The 21,969-nt window shown below is 40.2% G+C and overlaps 1 protein-coding gene across 1 annotated transcript in view; it reads right to left on the bottom strand.

The window, feature by feature from the left end:
- The window catches only part of adgrd2 (adhesion G protein-coupled receptor D2), a 36,165-nt gene extending 15,684 nt beyond the window's left edge, over nt 1-20,481 (bottom strand). The window contains exons 1-19 of the mRNA XM_061071985.1: nt 20,437-20,481; nt 20,224-20,281; nt 19,843-20,082; nt 19,114-19,743; nt 17,319-17,441; nt 15,422-15,507; nt 14,985-15,275; nt 13,362-13,473; nt 10,588-10,722; nt 10,108-10,216; nt 8,882-8,987; nt 8,643-8,698; nt 8,363-8,489; nt 8,157-8,260; nt 7,423-7,525; nt 6,346-6,499; nt 4,707-4,840; nt 2,975-3,090; nt 230-350 (exon numbers count right to left, since the gene is read on the bottom strand). Coding sequence (XP_060927968.1) covers nt 230-350; nt 2,975-3,090; nt 4,707-4,840; nt 6,346-6,499; nt 7,423-7,525; nt 8,157-8,260; nt 8,363-8,489; nt 8,643-8,698; nt 8,882-8,987; nt 10,108-10,216; nt 10,588-10,722; nt 13,362-13,473; nt 14,985-15,275; nt 15,422-15,507; nt 17,319-17,441; nt 19,114-19,743; nt 19,843-20,082; nt 20,224-20,281; nt 20,437-20,481 — 2,850 coding nt within the window. The remainder of the gene's footprint in view (nt 1-229; nt 351-2,974; nt 3,091-4,706; nt 4,841-6,345; nt 6,500-7,422; nt 7,526-8,156; nt 8,261-8,362; nt 8,490-8,642; nt 8,699-8,881; nt 8,988-10,107; nt 10,217-10,587; nt 10,723-13,361; nt 13,474-14,984; nt 15,276-15,421; nt 15,508-17,318; nt 17,442-19,113; nt 19,744-19,842; nt 20,083-20,223; nt 20,282-20,436) is intronic.
- Nucleotides 20,482-21,969: the final 1,488 nt, after the last annotated feature.

The following is a 21,969-nucleotide window of genomic DNA, read 5'->3' as shown; positions in this document are numbered from 1 at the left end:
GCCAGATTTTAACGATGAGCTGAAACTCACAATGAGGACACATTTTTCTTTGTCACCTCGTTTTCACCTTGTTATTAACACAAATACAGATCAAGTGAAAAACCAAGCATGACTGCTTTAGGTAACCCCTAAATTTGAACCATTATGCAAAATGTAAAAGGTATTTGACTTGAAACAGAAAAATGTAGATAAATAAAAGATTCTGCAGATGTTGCATGTCTGTGTTTACCTGGAAGGCATTAAGGGCGATGAAGACATAGGCGACTACAACAGACAGATGGACCAGCACCCCACACAGCCAGGTCAGACCCAGCACGGGCAGCAGGATGAGCACTGGACGGGTCACAGCCCTGCAAACATACACAGAATGCACACACAAAAATCAGAAATGGCATGTAGTATGCATATGAATTCAACACATGATTTCTAAAATGTAGATGCATAAGAGTGACACCTACCAGGCTACTGAAACAAAACTCCACACCTTTGTGAGAACTGAGAACTACACATGAGCATAGGCAGACAGAAGGACTCAACAAAGTGGAGTTTTCAAGGTATTTTGATGACATTTATAGAATATTTCTTCTTTGAATTCACATCAAACATCTCTTCACAGCGATAGATTTTACCGCCTACCACAGTCATACTCCTGTTCCTTTGCAATCATGCTTTGAATGATCCTGGTGCTTATATGGCCAATAACCATTTCATGGGGCAAGGCAGAAAAGGTTGCCTTTGTTCAAACCACTATTGTTGTCACACTGCTGCACCTGGGTAGAGAGATTGAGTTTTCATACTGCACTGTGTCTGTGCAAGGACAAAGCCGGCACTCAAAATAAAAGGGACGAGAACGCTCTTCCCTTTTATTTTTGAAAGTCGTTTTCCCTCTAATCTCCTGAATTCACATAACACTCTTGAGCTGGCACAGACATCTACTTTCAGTCTGTTTGTGAGGGAATGAAGAGACATAGTGAGAGGGGGAATGGCATTGTGGAATTTTCATCACTCTAAGACAAATGTGTGAAAAGAAATTCTGGAATGAAGAGAGCTGCTGCATGTTGGGTTGAAGGACTTTTTTAGAAACCTGAATATGAAAAGAGATGAAAGTCTCTCCTCAGCCATAAGATATATTAGTAGCATCTACCAATTCTAGTCGACTGACCTGTGTAATAACCTCTGAAAGAGCACAGTACTGACATAATAATGTCCCTAATACAAATGGCACATTGACGTCTTATATCCATTTACTTTACAATCCTTACAGCATGAGGAAGATTTAGATAATGTTATGCTGCACACGTATTGTACAGCTAAATCACCTAATCACAGTTCAATACATTAAAAGGAAGGTTTTCTGAAACTCTAACTTCCCTCATGTGGTATCTCGTTACAGATTTTGAAAAATATCTCTCCCTGACAATTCTGCCACCCACCCAAGTGGATAGGCTTGCAGTTTAATGCACACAGGGTTGAAACAATACATGAATAAAATCCCATCAGCATCTAGGTGTTCACACTGCTCTGGCTACTCCACAGACCTTTCTATCAACCGTTTTCATTCGGATTATTTATTCCACAGAAACTGCTCACAGTAGGGTCCAACCATCTTTGGCTTTACTAAGAACACTAAAACAGGGAGTGGTGGCTGGTCAATGCAGCGCCCTCCAACACTCTAAGACAAAAAAGCCTGCATAAAAATGTTTAACATCATTTAATTAGATCATTTACGTTTTTTTATCTCATGTGATTGGAGGACCCACCATGCGTCTCAGGTACATCCACTGTCACTGAGTTACTTCTGCCCTGAGCTGACCGTCAAAGATATGGAGACTTCAAGGGAAACTCCGCAAATCTGATCGTTTCTTTCCAAGAAACAAATAGAATAAAGGATCTTGGACTGACGTGATTTACAGCTTCAGCAGCATGTGATGAGGATGAGCTTACACTCTAGCTTCACCATTATAACGTTGACTAACTGGATGTGTTGTAAGTAATGTTTTTTATCGTTTTACTGTTTGCTGTTTCAAGGTGTCGACACGGAGGTACTGTGGACAATGACGGGGGTACGAGACCTTAAACATCTCTCTTAAAAAAGCAAACGCCTTGAAAGTTGCCACAGTCACATAGATACAAGCAGGCTATATTTTTGCGGCAGGCTTAGCATTGCTCAGCAGCTTGATGAAGGCTACAGGATTGGAATATCGTGTGTTGTGTTGTTTTTGTTGAGTCTATATTTTATCATCAGCCAAACAGGATTACTAGAAATGTTTGTTCTATCATCCTGCAAACATAGTCAATATAAACAGACCTGACAAAGGGCAAGAGGAAGTAGTGTTTTATACTCAGCATATATATGTATATATACATATACATGTATACGCATCACAGGTACAGTAGGCTGTGAACATTATGTAGAATGTGCATAAAGGCCAAGTCATGGCAAAGTGGAGATACTGTTTATTAAGTATGCTGAGGAAGTTTTTTTCTGTATTCATGGTTGAAAATGCTGAGTTTTGAATTACCCGGAACGCTTCAGTCTGTAGTGGTCAGTAAGTGGAAGAAATGTTTGGCAGAAAATTTGGACAAGACGAAAATCTATTGTTTTTATTTTAAAAACTCTTTATGTGGCAGAATTCACTGTGTGGCTGCAGGCACGCACACACACGCACGCACGCACGCACGCACGCACGCACACACACACATACATACACGCACACACACACACACACACGTATATACACGCACACAGATTTGGGACCAGGTGTTAAACTGATAAGCCCTGACAGCTCCCACAGCAGGCTCCTGAGCCTAACTCCCATTCTCTCACACTGTCTCTAATGACTATTGTGCTGCCTAGACCAGAAAGCAACTGTGTATTTGTGAGAGAGTGTATGCGAGAGAGCGTGGGCGCATAAGAGGTAAAGCCTGACGAAAGAGAGTAGGGGAGTGAGAGAGAGAATCCATTGTATCTCACCAGGTGAGGTCAAAGGTCTGCAACTTTGATGCTGAGCTTGGACTGAGCATCTTAGCACGACGATGAGCACTGGAAACCGTCACCATGACAACCCGACACAGCACAACTGCATTGACCTGCAGGCAGAGGACAACAGTATCAACATGGCCTCCAGAAAACACGAGATGTGTCACTGCAGATCCACTTGGCCTCCTGCTTACATGCAAAGCAAGGGACATTCACGCAGGAAATCACAGAATAGAAATAATAATTTCCACACATGCACAAGACATTAAGATTTTATTTGTTCTTGCTCCCTGGTTTTCTGAGGTGGAAGCAAAATAAAATGAAGAGAAAGAGGCTAAACACAGTGAACACAGTTGTGAAGATTTACTTTCATTTTTTAAACTTGCATCCATGCCTGGCCAGCAAGCTGTCTTCATCTCTAACTTTTACTGCTATTTTCCCTGTGTTTATGCTTACATAACCAATTCTGGGTCAGTGAAGTAGCATCAATATAAAGTAAATTCCTATGCAAGTGCTGGTATGTCTGTTTCTTATTGTGTGAGATGGAAAATCATAGGGGACCCTGTTATATCAGCCTCAATAGGTCAATGCACTGTAACACAAGTAAACATGGAAATAAATAAAACACGAATAAGTTAAGAAAAGACCATCTCCAGTTTGACAACACTGCAAACATACATATCTAAAACGAATAGACAAAGTGATCAATTCAGAACTTACATTTAAGCTGATTATTATTTGTATTGCATTTGTTGTTTTATTGCGTACCATGGTTGTGTTAAATATTGCAGGCTTTTTTGTTCTAAGAGACAGTTAGTATGAAATGGAAAAAGAGAGCAGGGAAGACACATAGCAACAGGCCGGGTTGGCATCAGTCCTGTGGCCGCGATAGGAAGGCTAAAATCTCCATATACTGGGCACCAGTGCTACCAGATCACCTAGTGGGTGCCCTGCAATGGGCTTCTCTGAATGAAATGGTAAATGGTCTGCATTTTCTAGTCTTGATGGCTACTCAAAGCGCTTTACAGTACAGGTTATTGCCATTCACCCATTAATAGAGTGCATCTATGGTCAGCACTTTTTTATGAGGGATAATTGGGGTTCAGTATCTTGCCCCTCAGCCACAGCCCCAATCAGGGTCAAAACAATTGGGACTTTGAGCATTTATGAGCTACCCGAAGACGTTATTGATGGTGTCTAGCTTGTTAGATCCCAGTATTACCCTAGGAAAGGGTAGGTGGCTCTTGCTCTCCATTTTTAAGGGTTATAGTCTATAGCCCTAAGCAGGCAGAGGCACCTTTACTTTTATTACTTTTATTTTATTTACTTATCAGAAGGATGCTGGTTTGTTCCCCATCTCCTCCAGTCTAAATATGACAGTGTTCTTGCGCAAGATAATTCGATTTCAATTCTTTCTTCTTTTATTTGTAGAGCATCAAATCATAACATACATTATCTCAAGGCACTTAAGGTTGAGACCTTCCCAAATGAAGAAAAAAAAACACTGTTCCAAAAGAGCAAACGCTTAGGTGACAGTGTAGAGATAAATTTCCCTCTTAACTCGCAGAACCAGACTCAATATGGGCAGCCACCTGCCTCAGATTGGGGTTAGTGGAGAAAAATGGGGGAGAGAGGAGAGGTATAAGAAGACTTCTTAAGACTAGAGTTCATATACCACTCCTCACACTCAAACACGCACACACACACACACACAACAGTTACTTACCACCAAGACAAATATTACAGGTCCCACAAAGGCCCAGATGGTGTCAGTCTTCACATTGAGCCAGCAGTGATCATCTGCCTTGTATTTGTCCACTGATACTGCCAGTGTTACACCAACTATTAGAACAGGCAGTCCTGAAAAACAATTCGATAAAAGAAAAGGAAATGTGGGCATGTTTTGACAACAAAAAGAGGAGCATGTCTAAAGATATTTATGGAACAGTGACTTCTGCCATGTATTGCACAGAATATTTAGTCTGTTCTCTTCACTTGGTCTATTTAGTCTAAAGGGGAACATTGATCACATCTGCACAGATGGCTGAGAGGGACACCAAATTCACACACTGTCCTCAGCTCAGTTTGTGACACAACACATACGGCTGGATTTGGGAACATGAACAATAGCAGCTGCAGTCGTAGCTTTCTTTATTTCAAACTGGGTTAAGGTTGAAGTAAAGTATGTTGATTACCTTCATATTAAACATTTAATACTTACAATACCTATGATATATTGGGAATAATTAGCACAAATAAGCAAGTCACAATGCAGTCACTAAACAACTCCACAACAATCAGGTGCTGTAGGAATCAGCTGTCAATGTATTGTCTCTATAGATAGAGAAAAAATGTAGATGACTACTAAATAAGTGGAGAACAGGAATAAAAAAATGATTCCCAAATGTTAATTAATAATAAAGGAAAATTGTTAGTTTTTCTAATGAAAGTTATAATTAAAGTCATGGTGTTTATTGAGATTACAGTTCTCTTGACATTCTGAGATAAGGATTCTGGTTTAATAAATAACATTCACTACAGCTAGGAACGGGTGTGATGGTGTTATAATGCAGGATGATTGTGTGAAGGACCCCTAGATTATGTGAGAGCATCAAGTTTTTTATTTGATGTCACCACCTGTGGTTCACCAGATTGTAGACCAAAATAACTTAACACAGTAATAACTACTGCAGTGCCCATTGAAAACCTGGCTTATTGGGAACAAGTTGGAAACATTTGCTTTACCTTTCTCATGTGTTCATACGCTGCATGGTCACAACTCTTTTAAATAAAATCTCTGTAATTCAGGTCCATATGAAGCATTGCAGCAACAACATGAACGTTGTGCATTTACTTTGAAGCCAAATTGCCAGAAAGCAGGAAGTGATTCTGTGAATGTTGCCATGATGGATATCAGCACCTGTGAGTCCTGTCTTTCAGTCTGATTTGGTTAAAAATATTATTAAATTGATCTAACAGGGCAGATATTATTGGTGACAGGCCAGTTTTGACCCACGGGAGATTAAATTGCGACCTCTGCTGTAGTTTATCCGGGGACGTAGAAGCCTGTTTATTCAAATTCTATAAATGTTGATCAAATTGCATGTCCAAACTTCACTTCCCTGGACCACTAAGAATACACATGGCAAGTATGAAGCTGATAAGATAAATGGTTCACATTCACTTTATGCATTCCACATACAGACAGACAGACAACAATTAGTTGGAATATGACAGATATTTGAGTTGACAGACTACGGTAATAGAGTTATAAATTAAAAACAAGTACAATTAATAAAAAGAGTTAACCAGGTCATAAATCATTCAGAAATGTGACAAGCCAGTGAAGAGAGGTGATAGTTTACCCCAGCCAATGATGTAGTAGAGCTTCATCCTGCGGTCCTCACTGATGTTGACTGACACTACTTTGCTCCAGAGCAGCAGGCCCTCCACTAGCATCCAGGAGAAGGACGCCATGAAGAAGAGGTGAAGGAGTGCAGTCACCATGAAGCATGCTGCCTTCAGGATAAAAAATATACAGTATACACTGACTGAGCACTTTATTCGGAATGGTAAATGGATTTATTTATATAGGCCTCTCATTAATGTTCAGTCATTTGAGCAATTGATAATTTGGAAATAATGATTTTTACTTGATACCCAACGCATGATGCCTGTTCTCAACACATGATATGACTAGCATACTTTCATTAATCATCTCCAAATGCTGCTATCAAAGATGCAATTCAATATACAGCCGTCGTCCAGCTAGTGAACAGTAGTTGATAGCAACTTCTTAAAGGACCCATATTTTACACCTTTCTGGGATTTAATTGGAGGTAATCGTCCCCCAAAGATTATTGTCAGTGGTTTAAAGTCGAAAAAACTGCTGCAATGTGGATTTCCATGTCCTCTCTTCTGCCTCTCTCTGGGGCTCCAGACAGAACAAGTGGTTTTTGCCTGCCTCTTGAGCCCCTCCTCTGATTGGCTGATTGCCACATGTCTGCTTTATGTCGTGCTCGGTGTGGAGGGGTGTTGGTGGGGAGCAGGGGTGTTGAGTTCGGAGGCTGGACTGGTACTGGCTGGGTGGGGCCATATGATAATATGGAGGAGGAAGTACGAAACAATACTTTTCGATAACATGTTTCTTAGAACGGACTGAGTGAAAAAGTCAACGGTGTGACTGTTTTCATACTTTGAGGGTCCCTACTGACCCCCTTCAAGTCATTAGGGATAGTAAAAGCCCAGAAAATGTATTTGACACAATATGGCCCCTTTAATGTCTTGTGACTGAATTAGACTGTGGTCTGGTGACCAGAGATATTTTACTGTTTGTGTGAATATTTGTATTTTGTGAAGAATAGAGAAATCAGATTTAGTGTTATTTTTTTACATTATTAAATTATTATTACTTCTCATATTCTCATAATACAGTTTCCCACCTCATTTGCAGACGCCCAGTCACTGCACATCAACAGCAGCTCAGCGATGCCCAGAGAAACTATCAGGTTCTTATGCACAGTGGTACGGTCTGATTTAGGGACACTGAAAAGATTTGAACACATACACACACACACACACACACACACACACACACACACACACACACACACACACACACACACACACACACACACACACACACACACACACACACACACACACACACACACACACACACACACACACACACACACACACACACACACACACACACACATTACATTGACTTTCCATGGACATTCATTCCCTGGAGACTTACTTGAACCGTAAACATGAACACTGCTTGCCCCGCTAACCTTAACTTAACTTAACCCTCACCCTCACCCTAACATTACCCTAAGTTGAAACATCTTTGCCTTTAAAGAAACCGTCTTGTTCAAATAATGTCACTGTGTAAACAGATTTAAGTCCCCACAGAATGAGTGGTACCAAGACCACACATGCACATATAAATGCATGCAAACACACACAGCTTAAAATACCTGAGTGAGGCTCTGACAGGGGTTTTCAATTTAAAAAAAAAAAAAATGCTTTACTGTGGCGCTGTTCACATATCCAGAGAGCACAATGTTCTGTCTTTTTCCATTTATTGATGTGAATCTGGCAGAGTTTTATGAAATGCTTTTCACCCCCTGCGCTTTACAGAGTGCACTCTTTAACGTTTGTGACTCACCCAACAGCGATGAAGAGGATGAAGGTGAAGAGGAGGCCACACAGAGACACTCCACAGCCGATGAAAGTCAACACCTGCAGAGCGTTTTCGTTCTCCGGGCTCCTCTGACACAGACACACACAGAGTGTGAGCCATACATAGCAGCACATACTGTAGATGAAAGCCTACACCAAATACACAATGATAATTCAGGAGAGGAATGTTACCTGGGCTTCATAAACCTGCAACAGCAATGCAAAATTTGTGGTATGGTTGCAATAGCACACAGTGTATCCATATTCTTTGGACACTACCTCACAGCCTTTGGTATTCCACCACCCACCAGCCTCCGGACTAGTCAGGCATAAACAACACATATTAATATCTACATACACACAGGAATGCCAAGTATGAAAATATATTCCTATCTAAAAGTGTTGATGCATTTATTACATTTTTAATGAAACAGCTAAGATATCTGTGGTATTCCAGTTGCTTGGTACTTACGTGAGATCAAAATCCCAGAATGCACACACTGGATCATACACAGTACCAGTGGGATTCTGTTGGAAATATAGAACACATTTTAAAAATTATCTAAAGAAACAGTCTGTATTTATATAGTGGAATTCTAGTCTTGATGACCATTCATAGTTAGTTTGACACATCTATACAACGTATCTGTTCAGCACTTTTTTTGATATGAGGGACAATTATGATCAGTTGATTTGAGAGATTTTGCTGACCTGTACTCTGTGCCGGAGCTGGAAGTGAACTGCCATGCTCACCGGCTGGTCATCTCCCAGCGCTGTGGTGGATATGACAGAGGAGCCCAAGACAGTGCCCAAATACCTGGTTATGTACACAGATTTATACATCTTAAAAATGAGAACAAGGAGCAAGCTGCAAACCAGAATGATAGATTAGTATAGTTTGATTGTCTGCATGAAAGAATATATATATATATATATACATATTTACACAGGTTGCCTGCGCATCAGGGCCCAAACACAGAGACAAACCTTAATATATGTATTGCGTCTTTTCTTTTGGCTAACATCAAGTGTAGTACTTCTGCACTTGTTTCCATGCAGCCTACGGTTTATACACCCACCCTTACCAGATATATATATAATTTACATATTTCTTCCTTCCTTCCTCAAACTATATTTTATTCAAGGAGAGTTGTATAAAGCGTTTCCCTGCTCGTTGTACCATGTATGTTGGTGTATGTTACAAAGGAAAACTAAAATTGAATTGAAAAATGTATTAAATTTATATTCATTCATTTGAATTTACACTTACAGTCATTTAAGGTGCCCAATAAACACAACCCCATGTGAGGAAGCCAGAGTACTCGGAGAAAACCCACACAGACACAGGGAGAACATGCAAACCTCCTTCTTTCTGTGAGACAACAGTACTAACCACTGTAAACTGCTTTCATATAAACAATCCTTGGGATGATTTAGACAATGTGAAAACACATTATTAACAATCTCAAGAGGAATTCTAATAAATTTAGCCTCTAGCTAAATTACCTTTTAACATTTGCAGTCCCTAGGTGAACATAAATAATAACTAAGAGCAAAACATATGCTATTTACAAAATTGACATTTTCCTTCAATCACTTGATAAATAGTATTTTAACACCATTTGGGATATTTTAGCTCAAGTGACATAAAAGTTTCGCAGAAAGGCAGTTTTAAATCCCACGATAACCTTTTTGAGTCTAAGATTCACTATTCAACACCTGCCTTATTGTAAATCCATACCACATAAAATAACCTAACCCCACAAACTCTAAAACTTAAACATTTAGTTGAGTAGCATTTGAGCCCACATTGAAACTAAGTTGCTTACTATCAGGAAAAAAAATACATTCCATACTGTGACAGTTGTGATGATGGTACCATGAAAATTATATTTAAAAAGAAATACTTTCAGGATCTGTTTGGGTTTGTATGTTACCTCTGGCTGCCATCCGTGACCGTAGGAACCATAGTGATGTTCTCCTCAGCACTGAAAAGAGGCCGCAGAGAGCCATACCACGTATTGACCAACGTGAGCTTAGTGAAGCCTAAACATTCAGCACAAAACAAAGTTTAAGTCTTCTTTCAGCTTGCACCTGACAGCCAAACAAAACAGCACTAAGAAAAATGTTGTTAATTTAGGATCATTTATTTTTCTGGATAAATAGTTGAAAAACCCAACAATGTGCCTCCATCCGCACTTCACTGTGAGACCTTGGGAGTGTAAGTAGGTGAATGCATGCTACACCTTTACAGCTCTGTTGTAAGTATATTGTCCACTGTATTTATCGACAAGACTTCGGTTATTAAAATGGGTCTTCTCTCTGCTATCACTCAGCGCTGCGATAGCTAGTCTGTATAAGTGACTGTTGTAAGTGCAAATGGAGGAAGAGGATAGGGTCTTCCAGCATCTCCCTACCGTTGTTATGGAGATCCTGTATCTTCTGAAGTGGGACTGAAATACAGTCTAGGTTGGTGTGCTTCTCTGTCTCAGGCCCACAGAAGATTGATCCTCTGAATTCTTCCTGCAGTAACTGTTGCTGCACCTCCACTTCTACAAAAGGTAGGACAATAGAATCACCGTTTGATTTATCGGTATATAAACCTGGAGACAGTTCAGTTACATCATTAATAAGTGTCTTAAGATAAGTGGTTGTTATCATTAAATCCATTTGTTTAATACTAATCTAAATTGATCTACATGAGCTTGACAGAAGTTAACATGGCAACTTAAGTACATTTACGTGTCAGTGATTTATTTCAATTAGAAAGTCTACTTGCGATTTTTCATGCTAATTAGGTAAACTGCAGAGGTAAGGAAAATTGGGCATCTTTGAAGAAAACTTGAATTAAGGATTTAGAAGTTCACATACATACATCATCATAATGCAAGTGGTGAATGTTTGGTATGTTTAATAAAACACTTTTTTGTAATTCTGGTCAGACAAAACAATGCTTTTCACTATTATTCTGTCCAATATAACATCAACACGGGCTCAAGAGGTATTTATTTAGCCGATATATTTATTTGTGTGACAGGGGTTGTGCCACAGCAGCTCCATGTGTAGAATGATGGTTGAGGTTTACTGTGCTCACCTTTAGTACCAAAGTAAAGTAGCAGGTAGCTCTAAGTATCCAGCTTTGAGTAACTAATACCACTGACTCCTCATTGACGAGGCCATCAAGCTAACTGATTACATACATTTTTTTTTAACCACAAGAGAGCAAATTGAACTGTTCAAATAAGAAAAAACAAATAAACAATAACCTCTTTAATAATCTCAAAAACATATTTTGATATGGTTCAGACTGAGTACTTCTCCAGCAGAGGGAAAGATCCTTTCATGAGTGAAAGAGCGAGCAATGATGTTGCACAGTCATCTGAAGTGAGTCATGCACTATAGTATTGGGTCTGGTAGTCTTGACAAATATGGGTAATATTAACATGCCATGACTATTGCGCCGGTGTTGCTGAAGGTTTATTCTTGACATGAGGGTAGCTTAACATTGAAAAGAGTTATTAATTTACATTACATTTCATTGAGCTGATGCTTTTATCAAAAGCGACTTACAATAAGTGCATTCAACCATGAGGGTACAAGCACAGAACAACAAGAATCAAGAAAGTACATATTCTTCAAAAAAGCAAAACTACAAAGTGCTATAAGTAAGTGCCATTTAAGTGCTACAAAATTTTCAGTTTAACATTTTTATAAAAGGTATTTTACGCCAACTAATGGGTGCAAAGAAGACATCGAACATTTAAATGAAAACAAATACATATTGACAGTAAGATCTTGTTTTTGAATAAATTAAAACGATCGATAAAAGGAGGCAAAAATATCAGACAAAACAATTTTAGTTACCTTGTTTCTGACAACATAGACACTGAACTCGTCTAGGGTATCAAATATTCCACTGCTACCATTATAAACCTTTATCTTGGTTATAGGATAGTATCAAATGTTCAAACTGTTCAAATAGTCTCCCTCCTCATAACCCTGGTTGGAACCAGTGAACCGAACGCAAATGACCTGAACCTGTGTTCACAATGATCATCACTCGCGAAGACAGTTCGACATTCCCTTTGTGCTAAGGCAGAAGAATCTAAAGTGAGGGAATGTGTAGGTGTGCTAGTATGAGAGGTGTTCCAACACACTAACTGAGCGACAACAAAAACTCAGCAGTGGAAACCAAACACACATTTTTATGAGAGATAGTTTTTCCTCTGTTTTGTTTTTGCATTACAATGTATAAGTGTACCTAATAAACAATAACTGTGTGTGTAGAAAAAGGGTTGTTCAGTTCTTAAAGATGTGCTAATTAATTTTGAACTTTGTCAAATTTGTTTCTGCCAGGTCAGGCTTCAAGATTATTATTTGTATACTATGAGCAATGTTATGGTGAATATTTGATATTTGGGGCCGTAAAAATTCTGTTGCAAATTTCTGTCGTCGTTAGCATGCATTAGGGCTGAGGTATGTCACTCTGAACATCTCACAAAGCCATGGTGTCCACTGATAAGGTAACAACCTTGATGATTAAGAATAGAGAGAGATGGAACAACACTGACAGGCTTACAATTAATATGAATCTAAGGCTGTCCATATTCAATAATTGTGTAAAACCTGCATTTCATTATCAGTAAATAATGAACACGTGTTCTTTTGTGATCTGATCACAAGTGGACAGCTCTAAGTACAGTTGTGAATGCACACTCAGATAGGATAGCGATCCGATCACCCCAGATCGAGTTGGTCTGGGCTTCATGTGTCTACATTCTTTTAGCAGCGTGAATGTGAATGTCGTCCTGGCCACTTAAAGGACCACCTTCTCCTCCGACGTCCTCTGTGTCAGTGGAAATAAGTACACATAAAAGGTGCCGGAGGCATCGTTCAAAGTGTTGAAACAACCGAAGCGATTTGCTCTGCCTTAATGGGATTGTCTGTGTTATTTTGATTTCTTTCTTAGCTGCTTTCCGCCATGCATTGCATCTTTGCAAGTGGAAAAGATGGACATATTTGCATATAGAGCGGGGAAGTGAGATCCGATCTCATATTCTAATGTCAGGAGTGAATGCATGCACTTAAAGCTGTCCACTTGTGATCGGATCACAAAAACTGCATGTTATTGCCAGGTGTGTACTGGGCAAATATGTGTGTGTTTGTGTGAGAGAGAGAGAGTGTCACTTACTGATATTGGGGCGGTGAATGGTCAGGTGATCAGTCTCTGCCATCAAGTGAGGACTCAGGCTGGTCACCATCCGGTCAATACTCTTGACCACATCCATGGGGCCATTCACCACCTAAAATTCACAGAGCACAGATGTCTCAGCAGCAGCAACACTCACCCGCTCTGCCCCAGTCAGAATGTTCTTCAAAGCTAAAGAGGTAAATTTCAAAATGACCATTCATATGCCACACAATAAGAACACGCTTTTAGTGCTGTAAACTGTTTGCCAGAGTCTACGCACAGTTTGGCTGAAGTGGGAGATAGGCCTATAATGCATGGTGCAATCATAGATTTAGCCATTGTCTGTTTTGAAACCCCGCATTCTGAATTCAGTGTGCCCATCTAAGAGCTGAGCCTTGGAGACAGAGCCAGCAGCACAGCGAGGGAGGTTTGTGGATGAGTACAGCTACAGTTTTTCAGAGTGCTGCTCATTCATTGAGTCTGGACTGAGGTGGCCTTGGGAGTGTCGAGAGGCCTGGGGATTGGGGTGTGGGGGGTTGGGGTGGGAGATTTCTGAGAGACTCACAGCACTCACAAGGCAGACTCTATACGGATCCATACTCTGCACACATCAATAGTGCAGAGGCAGAAGTGACAAAAAAAGGTTAAAAAAAAAAAAGTAGAGTTTTGGGAGAGCACAATGTCTAAACTATGAAGTGGAATAGATAATTATTTCCTTTCTGAATATTTATTTCCTTTCTGAGTAATTATTTTGTTCAGAAATTCTGAATATGACAATTGGATGATGGCACTATGTCTTAATCAAGACAAACAGAGGCTGTAACAGTGTTTGTCACTAAATCTTGTGCTAACTTAATCATTCTGATGCTGATGATGAGCCATAATATCTACAGAGGCATACTGCCCTCTAGTGTTCACGACCTGAAATGCCAGTTTGTCTATCCTTGGATCCATCAATCAAAATTTCATGAAATCTTTTCCCACCCAGACACAGACAGTCACAACCAAGACTCTGTGTATTACAGTGGAATTTGGTAAAAAAATTATTCAAAAAACATAAAAAACATTCAAGGTACAAGTGACCTCCTGAATGTTATATAAGAACTCAGACAGGCGTGAGTTGTCTTGGGTGGTTGGTTGTATTTTCAGGTGGAACATCAACTTGTGAAAAAACGACAGAATGTTGAGACTCATCATTTTCATATGGCAGCTGATAACCAGTACCTCGATGATAGCAAATATTACTGCTTGATATAGATTTAAATTGGGTTTTCTCAAGGCTCTAATACTCCTCCTCAAACTAAACATAAAATAGAAAAGCCTTTACTGCATTGATTGCATAGAAGCTGAACGATATACAATATCTGAAAAATGTATTATTATGAAATTCCTTAAGTGAAATGGCAAAAATGATTTCCTTTCTTCATCTAAGATACGCTGAACACTGCCTGGAACACTAGATATATATCATAAGAATAAGGGTTAGGGTAGGGTTAGCCCAACCCATTGCATAGATCTGCAAACACCTCATGTATCCGTCCTCTAAAGCTACCGCACAGAGAGGAGCTATACTGGTGGTATAGAAAAAGTGAGATAGTGCTTCCCCTATGGTATAAGTTCTACCTCTCTGATGGCCTGCCACTTGAGGGCGTTTTCTTCATTAATGATGCTGTCTGCCACGCTGATGAAGTGCTGGCTGAGCTCCTGGATGCTGTCCTTGCTGTGGCTGGTGTCAGCAGCAGACGGCTGTGAGGGGATGTCAGCAGCCAGAGAGAGTAGCTGAATGAGGGACACCATGTCTGTTGGCTGCAGTCCCTCCTGCTGAGTGTCCTCCAAGGCCTGGACAGAGTTTTCCAGGAGGTCGGATGCTTGGGCCAGGCTGCTCAGCCCTGATGGTTGCTGCTCCAGCACTGGCTGGAAACAGAGACAGACATTAGGTTCAATAAAACGTGTATTTATACATAATTGTTTTTTACTATTATTATAATACAGTATTATGCATCTAATAAGCTGACATTATGTAAATATTTGAGTGGAAGCCATAGTGCTGGGTTGTCTACCTGGGTTTTGTTGGAAATCTTCATCAGATGGTTCATAAAGGAAGAAGGCTGAGACTCACTCATCTGCTTCATTTTCAGGTAACGCTCTGTGCCAAAAACAACAGGACATCAGTGGATGATAGCAGAATGCGTCTCTGCTCTGAGAACTCATCATCAACCCGCAGGCCACTGAAGCTTCCATCAGTTAACACTGAACTACTGACAGAAACTGACCCCGGACCTTTCCCTCACCTAAAGTTTAAATATAATAATTAAGTTATTGCAGGCAAACACATTAGACAGTTGTACTTAATCTTGTAATCTCTCTAATACCCCTCCCCCCTTTCTTTAACATCTACAACATGTATGTACCCTCTCATGAACTAATTTCATCTCAATCAATTCAAGAATTTAAGGAACAGTTGTGTAACCATCAAATTCAGGTTCTGTCGGACTGGTCTTTTTAATGAAAATTATAATCTTCAATTGTGCCTTGGCGTCATCAGACGTTTCGGCCTTTTATCGCAATAACGTTAACAGCCGAACTTGAGGGTATGCTGAGGCTAAAGGTAAATCTGACTGGCTATTGGCTTGTATTGCAGTAATCTGAAAATCATGTGGCCGGCTCAGTAGATCAGGCATCTTTACCTATATGCCTTTTAAACTAAATACCTACTCTCATAGGCAGCCGATTCAAAAGCTGATCTATTTAAGAAACTACATAAATAAAAGTAAAGGAGTTAAAGGCCCAATATTTAACACCTTTCTGGGATTTAATTTTTGGGTGGTCCCCCTAAGATCATATATCAGTGGTTTTAAGTCGAAAAAACTGCTGCAACATGAATGTCCATTTCCTCTCTTCTGCCTGTCTCTGGAGCTGCAGAGAGAACAGGCAGTTTTCGCTTGCCTCTTCAGCTCCTCCTCTGATTGTCTGAAACTATAAGACCAGTCACATATTTACAGTTGGTTACAACAGGATGATTCTGAACGCTAAGTGACACCGTCCTCAGGTTTGTTCAGGATTTAGCAGGGCAGTCGTGTTTCACAATGGAGTTTCAATACGGAGTTAGGTAGCCTTTTTCTCCGTAGTGAGCACACCGACATGGCTCGTCAGAAGAAATAAAGCATAACCTATGGTCTCGAACAGTAATGTTCTAAGGAGTTATGTGCACACATTACTCCTAATGGACACATTCTCTTCCTTGCATCCCTCTACGCTGCAGTGTTTCTTCAGTGTTGTTTGTTGTGGTTAGCCTGGGGTAGCTAACAAGCTGCTAGCTCAGCATCAAATCTGCTTGGTGTCATGTTCGGTGTGGAGGGGAGGAGGCGTTGTGGTTGGGAGTGAGTGCTCGGTTCAGAGGCTGGACTGGTACTGGCTGGGTGATTTAAGGATAGGTAGCAAATTGAGCCTAGTCTCGTCAGTCAGGGACTACCAGAGCCTTGGGGCCCTGAGAGAGAAAGCTAAAATCTAAGTAGAGGCCAGCCGATGTTGAGCTTTAAAGTTATAAAAAGAACTTCAAAATCAATCCTGAGTTTAATTGACCACCAGTGAAGGGATGCAAGGATAGCGTGATATGAGACCTACAGTTTGTTTTAGTTAAAATATGAATAGCAGCATGTTGATCAAGCTGCAAACCAGTTACTGAGGTTTGACTAAGGCATGTATAAAGTTCATTCAATAGCCCAGATGGGAAAAGACAAAGGCTTGTATGAGCTTTTCTAGGTCAGGGAGACATAAAACTCTTTAATTTTGCATATGTTATATTTGGATATCACTTCATGGAGGCTACACCATGGTGTATTACTGTAATCAATATCAATTAGAGGCCATATTTTCTAATTAACATAAGCAATAAGAGGACAAACCCTTAAAAAAAACCAGACAGCTCCTGTTCCTTTGGGCAGTGTGAGAGCTCACCTCTGCTGCTCCTGCAGATGAATGGCAGTCGTTCTGAGCAGTCTATCAAGCCAAACAGTGGGGGCTGATCTGACCAGCGCTGCAGCGTCCTGCAGCCCTGCAGCTCCATCTGCTGGTCTACAGCTACTCACACATTCATAAGATCACACATTCATACACAAAGTCACACACAAGACACGAGTGAGCTTGGGCACATTTACTGGTATCAAATTAAAAATAATGGAGGAGGTCAATTGGATTCAAAAGTCTGATTGCTTTCAGAAACATCAAGAGGTCCTTGACAGTAGACAGCAAATGGAGGAATCATGAATTTATTTTTGAATTAGTATTGCCATACTGAAAAGAATCTGCATATAAAATATCTTTTAACTCAACATGTTATTGCAAAAATAAGGGTAATAAATTAAACTCAACATGAAGCTCATTGTTTTCTGTTCTCCCGCATGCTGCCTAAAAGCTATGGGAAATCCCCTCCATCGAGCACTCCTGCTTCTCTGTTTCACTCCCACTGCCCTGCATTCTGTTCACTCAGTCATCCTAACCTGTTTCTGTTCTTGGACTGTTCACTGTCACTGTCATACTGAGTGACTCTGACACTAGATCAAAAGCATATTTTAAAAAAACAATGTGTAAGAAATCATACTGTTACTAATCTGACGTAAGATGTCTGGACATTGGAACACATAGTAAGGATAAGAATGCAAAGCAAGAAATGAGTGGAGGCTTCCCCACAGAGAATATGATGAATGAATGTCAATGCTTAACATATATACAGGTACTGTAACAATAATAATACAACACAAAGAAAGCTAGTAGAGATCACACAACTTGTGAAATAAGCATATTGAAAAATGATCAAGAGGTACATAAAAATGCAAAAGGATACACAAGTGGAATTTTTTTCCACTTGTGTATCGTTTTGCATAGTAGCCTATGAGGGAATAGGGCATGGGCATCAATTTTTATTTAAAAAAGATCGTAACAACATTTATTAATGCAACTTATATATAATTTATTTGAGATTAGGGTTAGATTACTATCTCTTTCAAATGCCAACGTTTAGGGTTTAGTGGTGGTTAAAGCTTTTCGTCCCATTCCAAGAAGATACTGATCACATTATAATCAGTGTATATAAGGATGTTACGGTCTTTTTCAAATTAAAATTTCTTAAAGCAAGTGAAGTCCAATAAAGCAAGAAACATGGGCTGTCAGATGATCAGACCGGTCCAGATCATCTCAGTCACTTTATTTGAGGGTCAAACTGTAAATTATTTGTTTAATTTATAGTGAAACTGTGCAAATAATACTAAGGTTAATAAATGTAGTCAAAGTTGAACTTGGGTGTGAGCCTGCAAATTTTGATGAATGCTCAAAAGGCAGTTTGATGAATAGATAATTTTTCTCTTCCAAATAAATATGGCTAATCTAGAAACTCTAGATTCTTCATCCTTTGGTCAGAAAATGTATTCAAAATACAATCAAAATTACTGTGACTAAGACGTTATTATAACCTGAAGCAATGGTGCTCAAAAACTGTGACCTTCAGAGAACTAAAGACTACCAGAGTACCCCTGGACTTATTTCCCATCTGAAACAAACTGAAAGGGTTCACCTCTTCAGAATGGTCTGTCTCTAACATTACAGAAACACAAAGTTTGTTCTCAATAAGAAGGCAAAGAAGGACTGGGTTTATTGGATTCAATGATGGCGTCTCATAACTTGAAATCGAATGCTGACTTGAGGAAGACTGTTGCTGAACTGTAGCTCAGTATACTCGGAAGCATTGTGATCTTACCTGGGCAGAACAGAAGGGCCTGCACCTCTTTGACCACTGGGTGGCTGGTAAGGTAGTCTGGATTCCAACTGTAAAGCACTTCCTGGGTCATGAGTGAACACGCATTGAGGGCACTGGCATGTCTTGTTTCCAGATACATATTCCAAACATTCAGGTCAGTGATAGCTCCAAAAAAAGGCTCTGTAAAATTCCCTCCAAAGGAGTCTTGGTCCTGACCCAGGATGAGTATCCCGTCTCCATGGATATCCCTAGAAGTGTCTGTCCCTGATCCCATGTCCTTCCTGATACCGTCCACATAGATAGCCCATTGGCCAATGCTGCGGCGCCATGTAACACAGATGTGATGCCACGCACCGTCATTGGGGAAGGATGCCTTATACGGCAGGTGCTTCCCATGGATGATGAGCGCCAGGAGGATGTGTTCCTGCATGTCTGCTTGGCCTCGTAGCTGGAACTCATTGGTAAAGACAGGTGCAGCATAGGAGAAGATGGTGGACACCTCATTCCACTCTGGGTCCCACTGAACTCGAACACACACACTGACAGATGACAGGGCAGGGAAGGACATGTTGACACGAGTAAAGCCCTCACGGGATTCCTTTGTGAAGTTTAGAGCTGAGAACTGCACATCTAAAATTAGAGCAAAAGAACATGTTAGTGATTCAATGTGTACATTTTACTTTGGATGACCTTACTTCCTGGGTAAGGTCCATGCACTGATCTACTCACACTGCTTGGCTAGGGCCACAGGCTTGGAGGCTACTTTGCTGGGGTCCCTGACCCAAATAGCTGAAGTAAGTCCAGTCTGTTGTAGCAGCTCTAAGGTCCCTTCCCGGTCCTCTGTCTGGTCCAGGTTGGCGAGGGAGCTGAACTGGCCTCTGCAAAAACTCTCTGCCCTGGAAAAGGCAAACGAGTCATTGAACAGCTGGAAGGCCGATTGTGAGGTCAGATGGACCAGTTCGGACTGTCCTGGGGAATAAGACACAGATAACAGTCACAACAAAGCAAGACATACAACATTTAAGAAGCAGATGGATAAAAACCCAGTGATGCATCAATCAGTAGAATTAACTGACACTACTGGCTGACACAACAGTCACAGTTTCTCACCATTTGATCCCCCCACTCTGTCTGGTCCAGCATGTGTTGGCTCACTCTCACATACAACCTAAAGAAGAAAAAGTCAAGTTACTTTATTTTTTTTTCATTTTAACCAATGCTGTGCAGTCCAGCAAGTTGGAATTTGTGCCATTTGAAAATAGATATGGAATGTTGGTTGTTCAGCAAAGGCAGTCATTAAGCATAGAATGAACAGGTTGTTACCATGAAGGAGAAGAGAATGAGTCCAGTATGCAGGGCTCCAGTCATCTCTACACCAGTGTAGTCTCCAGCTGAAATAAATCAGCTTACAAAAATATAATACTTCTGGATCAAGATAATCTTCTCTTTGGAAAAAATTAAATGCAAAATCTTTTCAATTATGGGTATTTAAGCCAATAATATCCTAAATGTAGCTTTGAGTATATCTTAACAAAGCAAGACATTTTTTGTATTTCACTCTTCAACAGGTTTCCAGAGTGTGTCCTGATTCATTGTTGCGTTTAAGTCAGTTGCCGATTTTTCTCCCAAAGCAGCAGAAAGTCTCCTTGTGATCTAGGAAGAAACTCCATATGGGTGGCATAATCAGACACAAATCCAGACTCCTCATCCCGGGTGTCAACCCCAGCTTCCAGCATATCCAGCAGACTTTCTGGTCTCCTGAGTGGGAGACAGCCAGCGATCCCAGTGCATCTGTCCAACGGTTCCAGTCTGCCTCCTTTCAGACCCTTCAGACCCCTCCCTCCTAAGCACCCTGAAGCCATTTGCTTTTCTCATGCAAATTGGGTCATTTTTTAAAAGAACCCCACTTACGCAAGCAGTGTCAAGCATTTGGCACAGGGTTAATGTAGATAAGCAGGGTGTTGGACGTTTTTACCACATAGCACTTATTTATGTCTCCGGACTCTCTAAAGTTAATTAGAACTTCTGTTATCTTGCCGTACTTCATAGTCAATAAAATGTTAGGACTACAGATGTAACCAGTGTACAGAAAACTATAGTCAATACAGTCTGCCTCTTTGGGTGGCTTTTTTACTGGTTATGTGCATTATGGTTGAAAAGCTTCTGTATGCCTTTTGACCTTAATTGTATCATGTTATGCTTCTTGTGTAAAGTTGTTGATGAACAACTTTTTTCAATAATGGAAGTCGAAATCAAAGTTCATGTCTTTGTTTCATTTTTAACATTGGATCCTGTTAGTTTTGGTTTTCGCATTGCAATTTAGGAAGACTTCTGTTCGACATGCGTACTTCCTGTCGTCATGACCTACCTGTATCTACCTGCACTTGACATTGATTGGTTTGTAGACGGGCGTGCATCTGACATTGGTTTGTTGTTTTTGTTTTGTTTGAATGGAGAAAACAAATGAATCGGTAAACTGTAAGCACAATTTTTATGTAGCAAAATGAATGTCCTCATTTTTCTATGATAAAGCGGCTTCACAGTTTCATAAACAAACTGCAAAAGTTAAACAACAGTTTTGGGGTTAAAGAGCTCAGTGTTCTTCTGTATTTAAGGCTGTTAAATGACAGTGACTAGCATTTGGTTTGGATGTACTTTTCGTGTCAATCCGTGGCAGTTATGGAGGAGTAGCCTAATGGCTTTGGATGAAATGGAATGCAGACGTTGTGCTTGTAAAATAATTCCAGGCTATAGCAGTCCTTCCAGAGTTCCCCTGTTTGAATATTATGGATCGTATAAGTACAGTTGAGATAAACTAGATAAATGAGCTACTAGCTGCTTGCTCTCTTACCAATT

The sequence above is a fragment of the Limanda limanda genome, chromosome 5 (assembly GCF_963576545.1).
Source record: "Limanda limanda chromosome 5, fLimLim1.1, whole genome shotgun sequence".
In the NCBI taxonomy this organism is placed as follows: Eukaryota; Metazoa; Chordata; class Actinopteri; order Pleuronectiformes; family Pleuronectidae; genus Limanda; species Limanda limanda.
The sequence above is the reverse complement of the archived record's forward strand: the minus strand, read 5'-3'. Positions and strand labels throughout refer to the sequence as shown.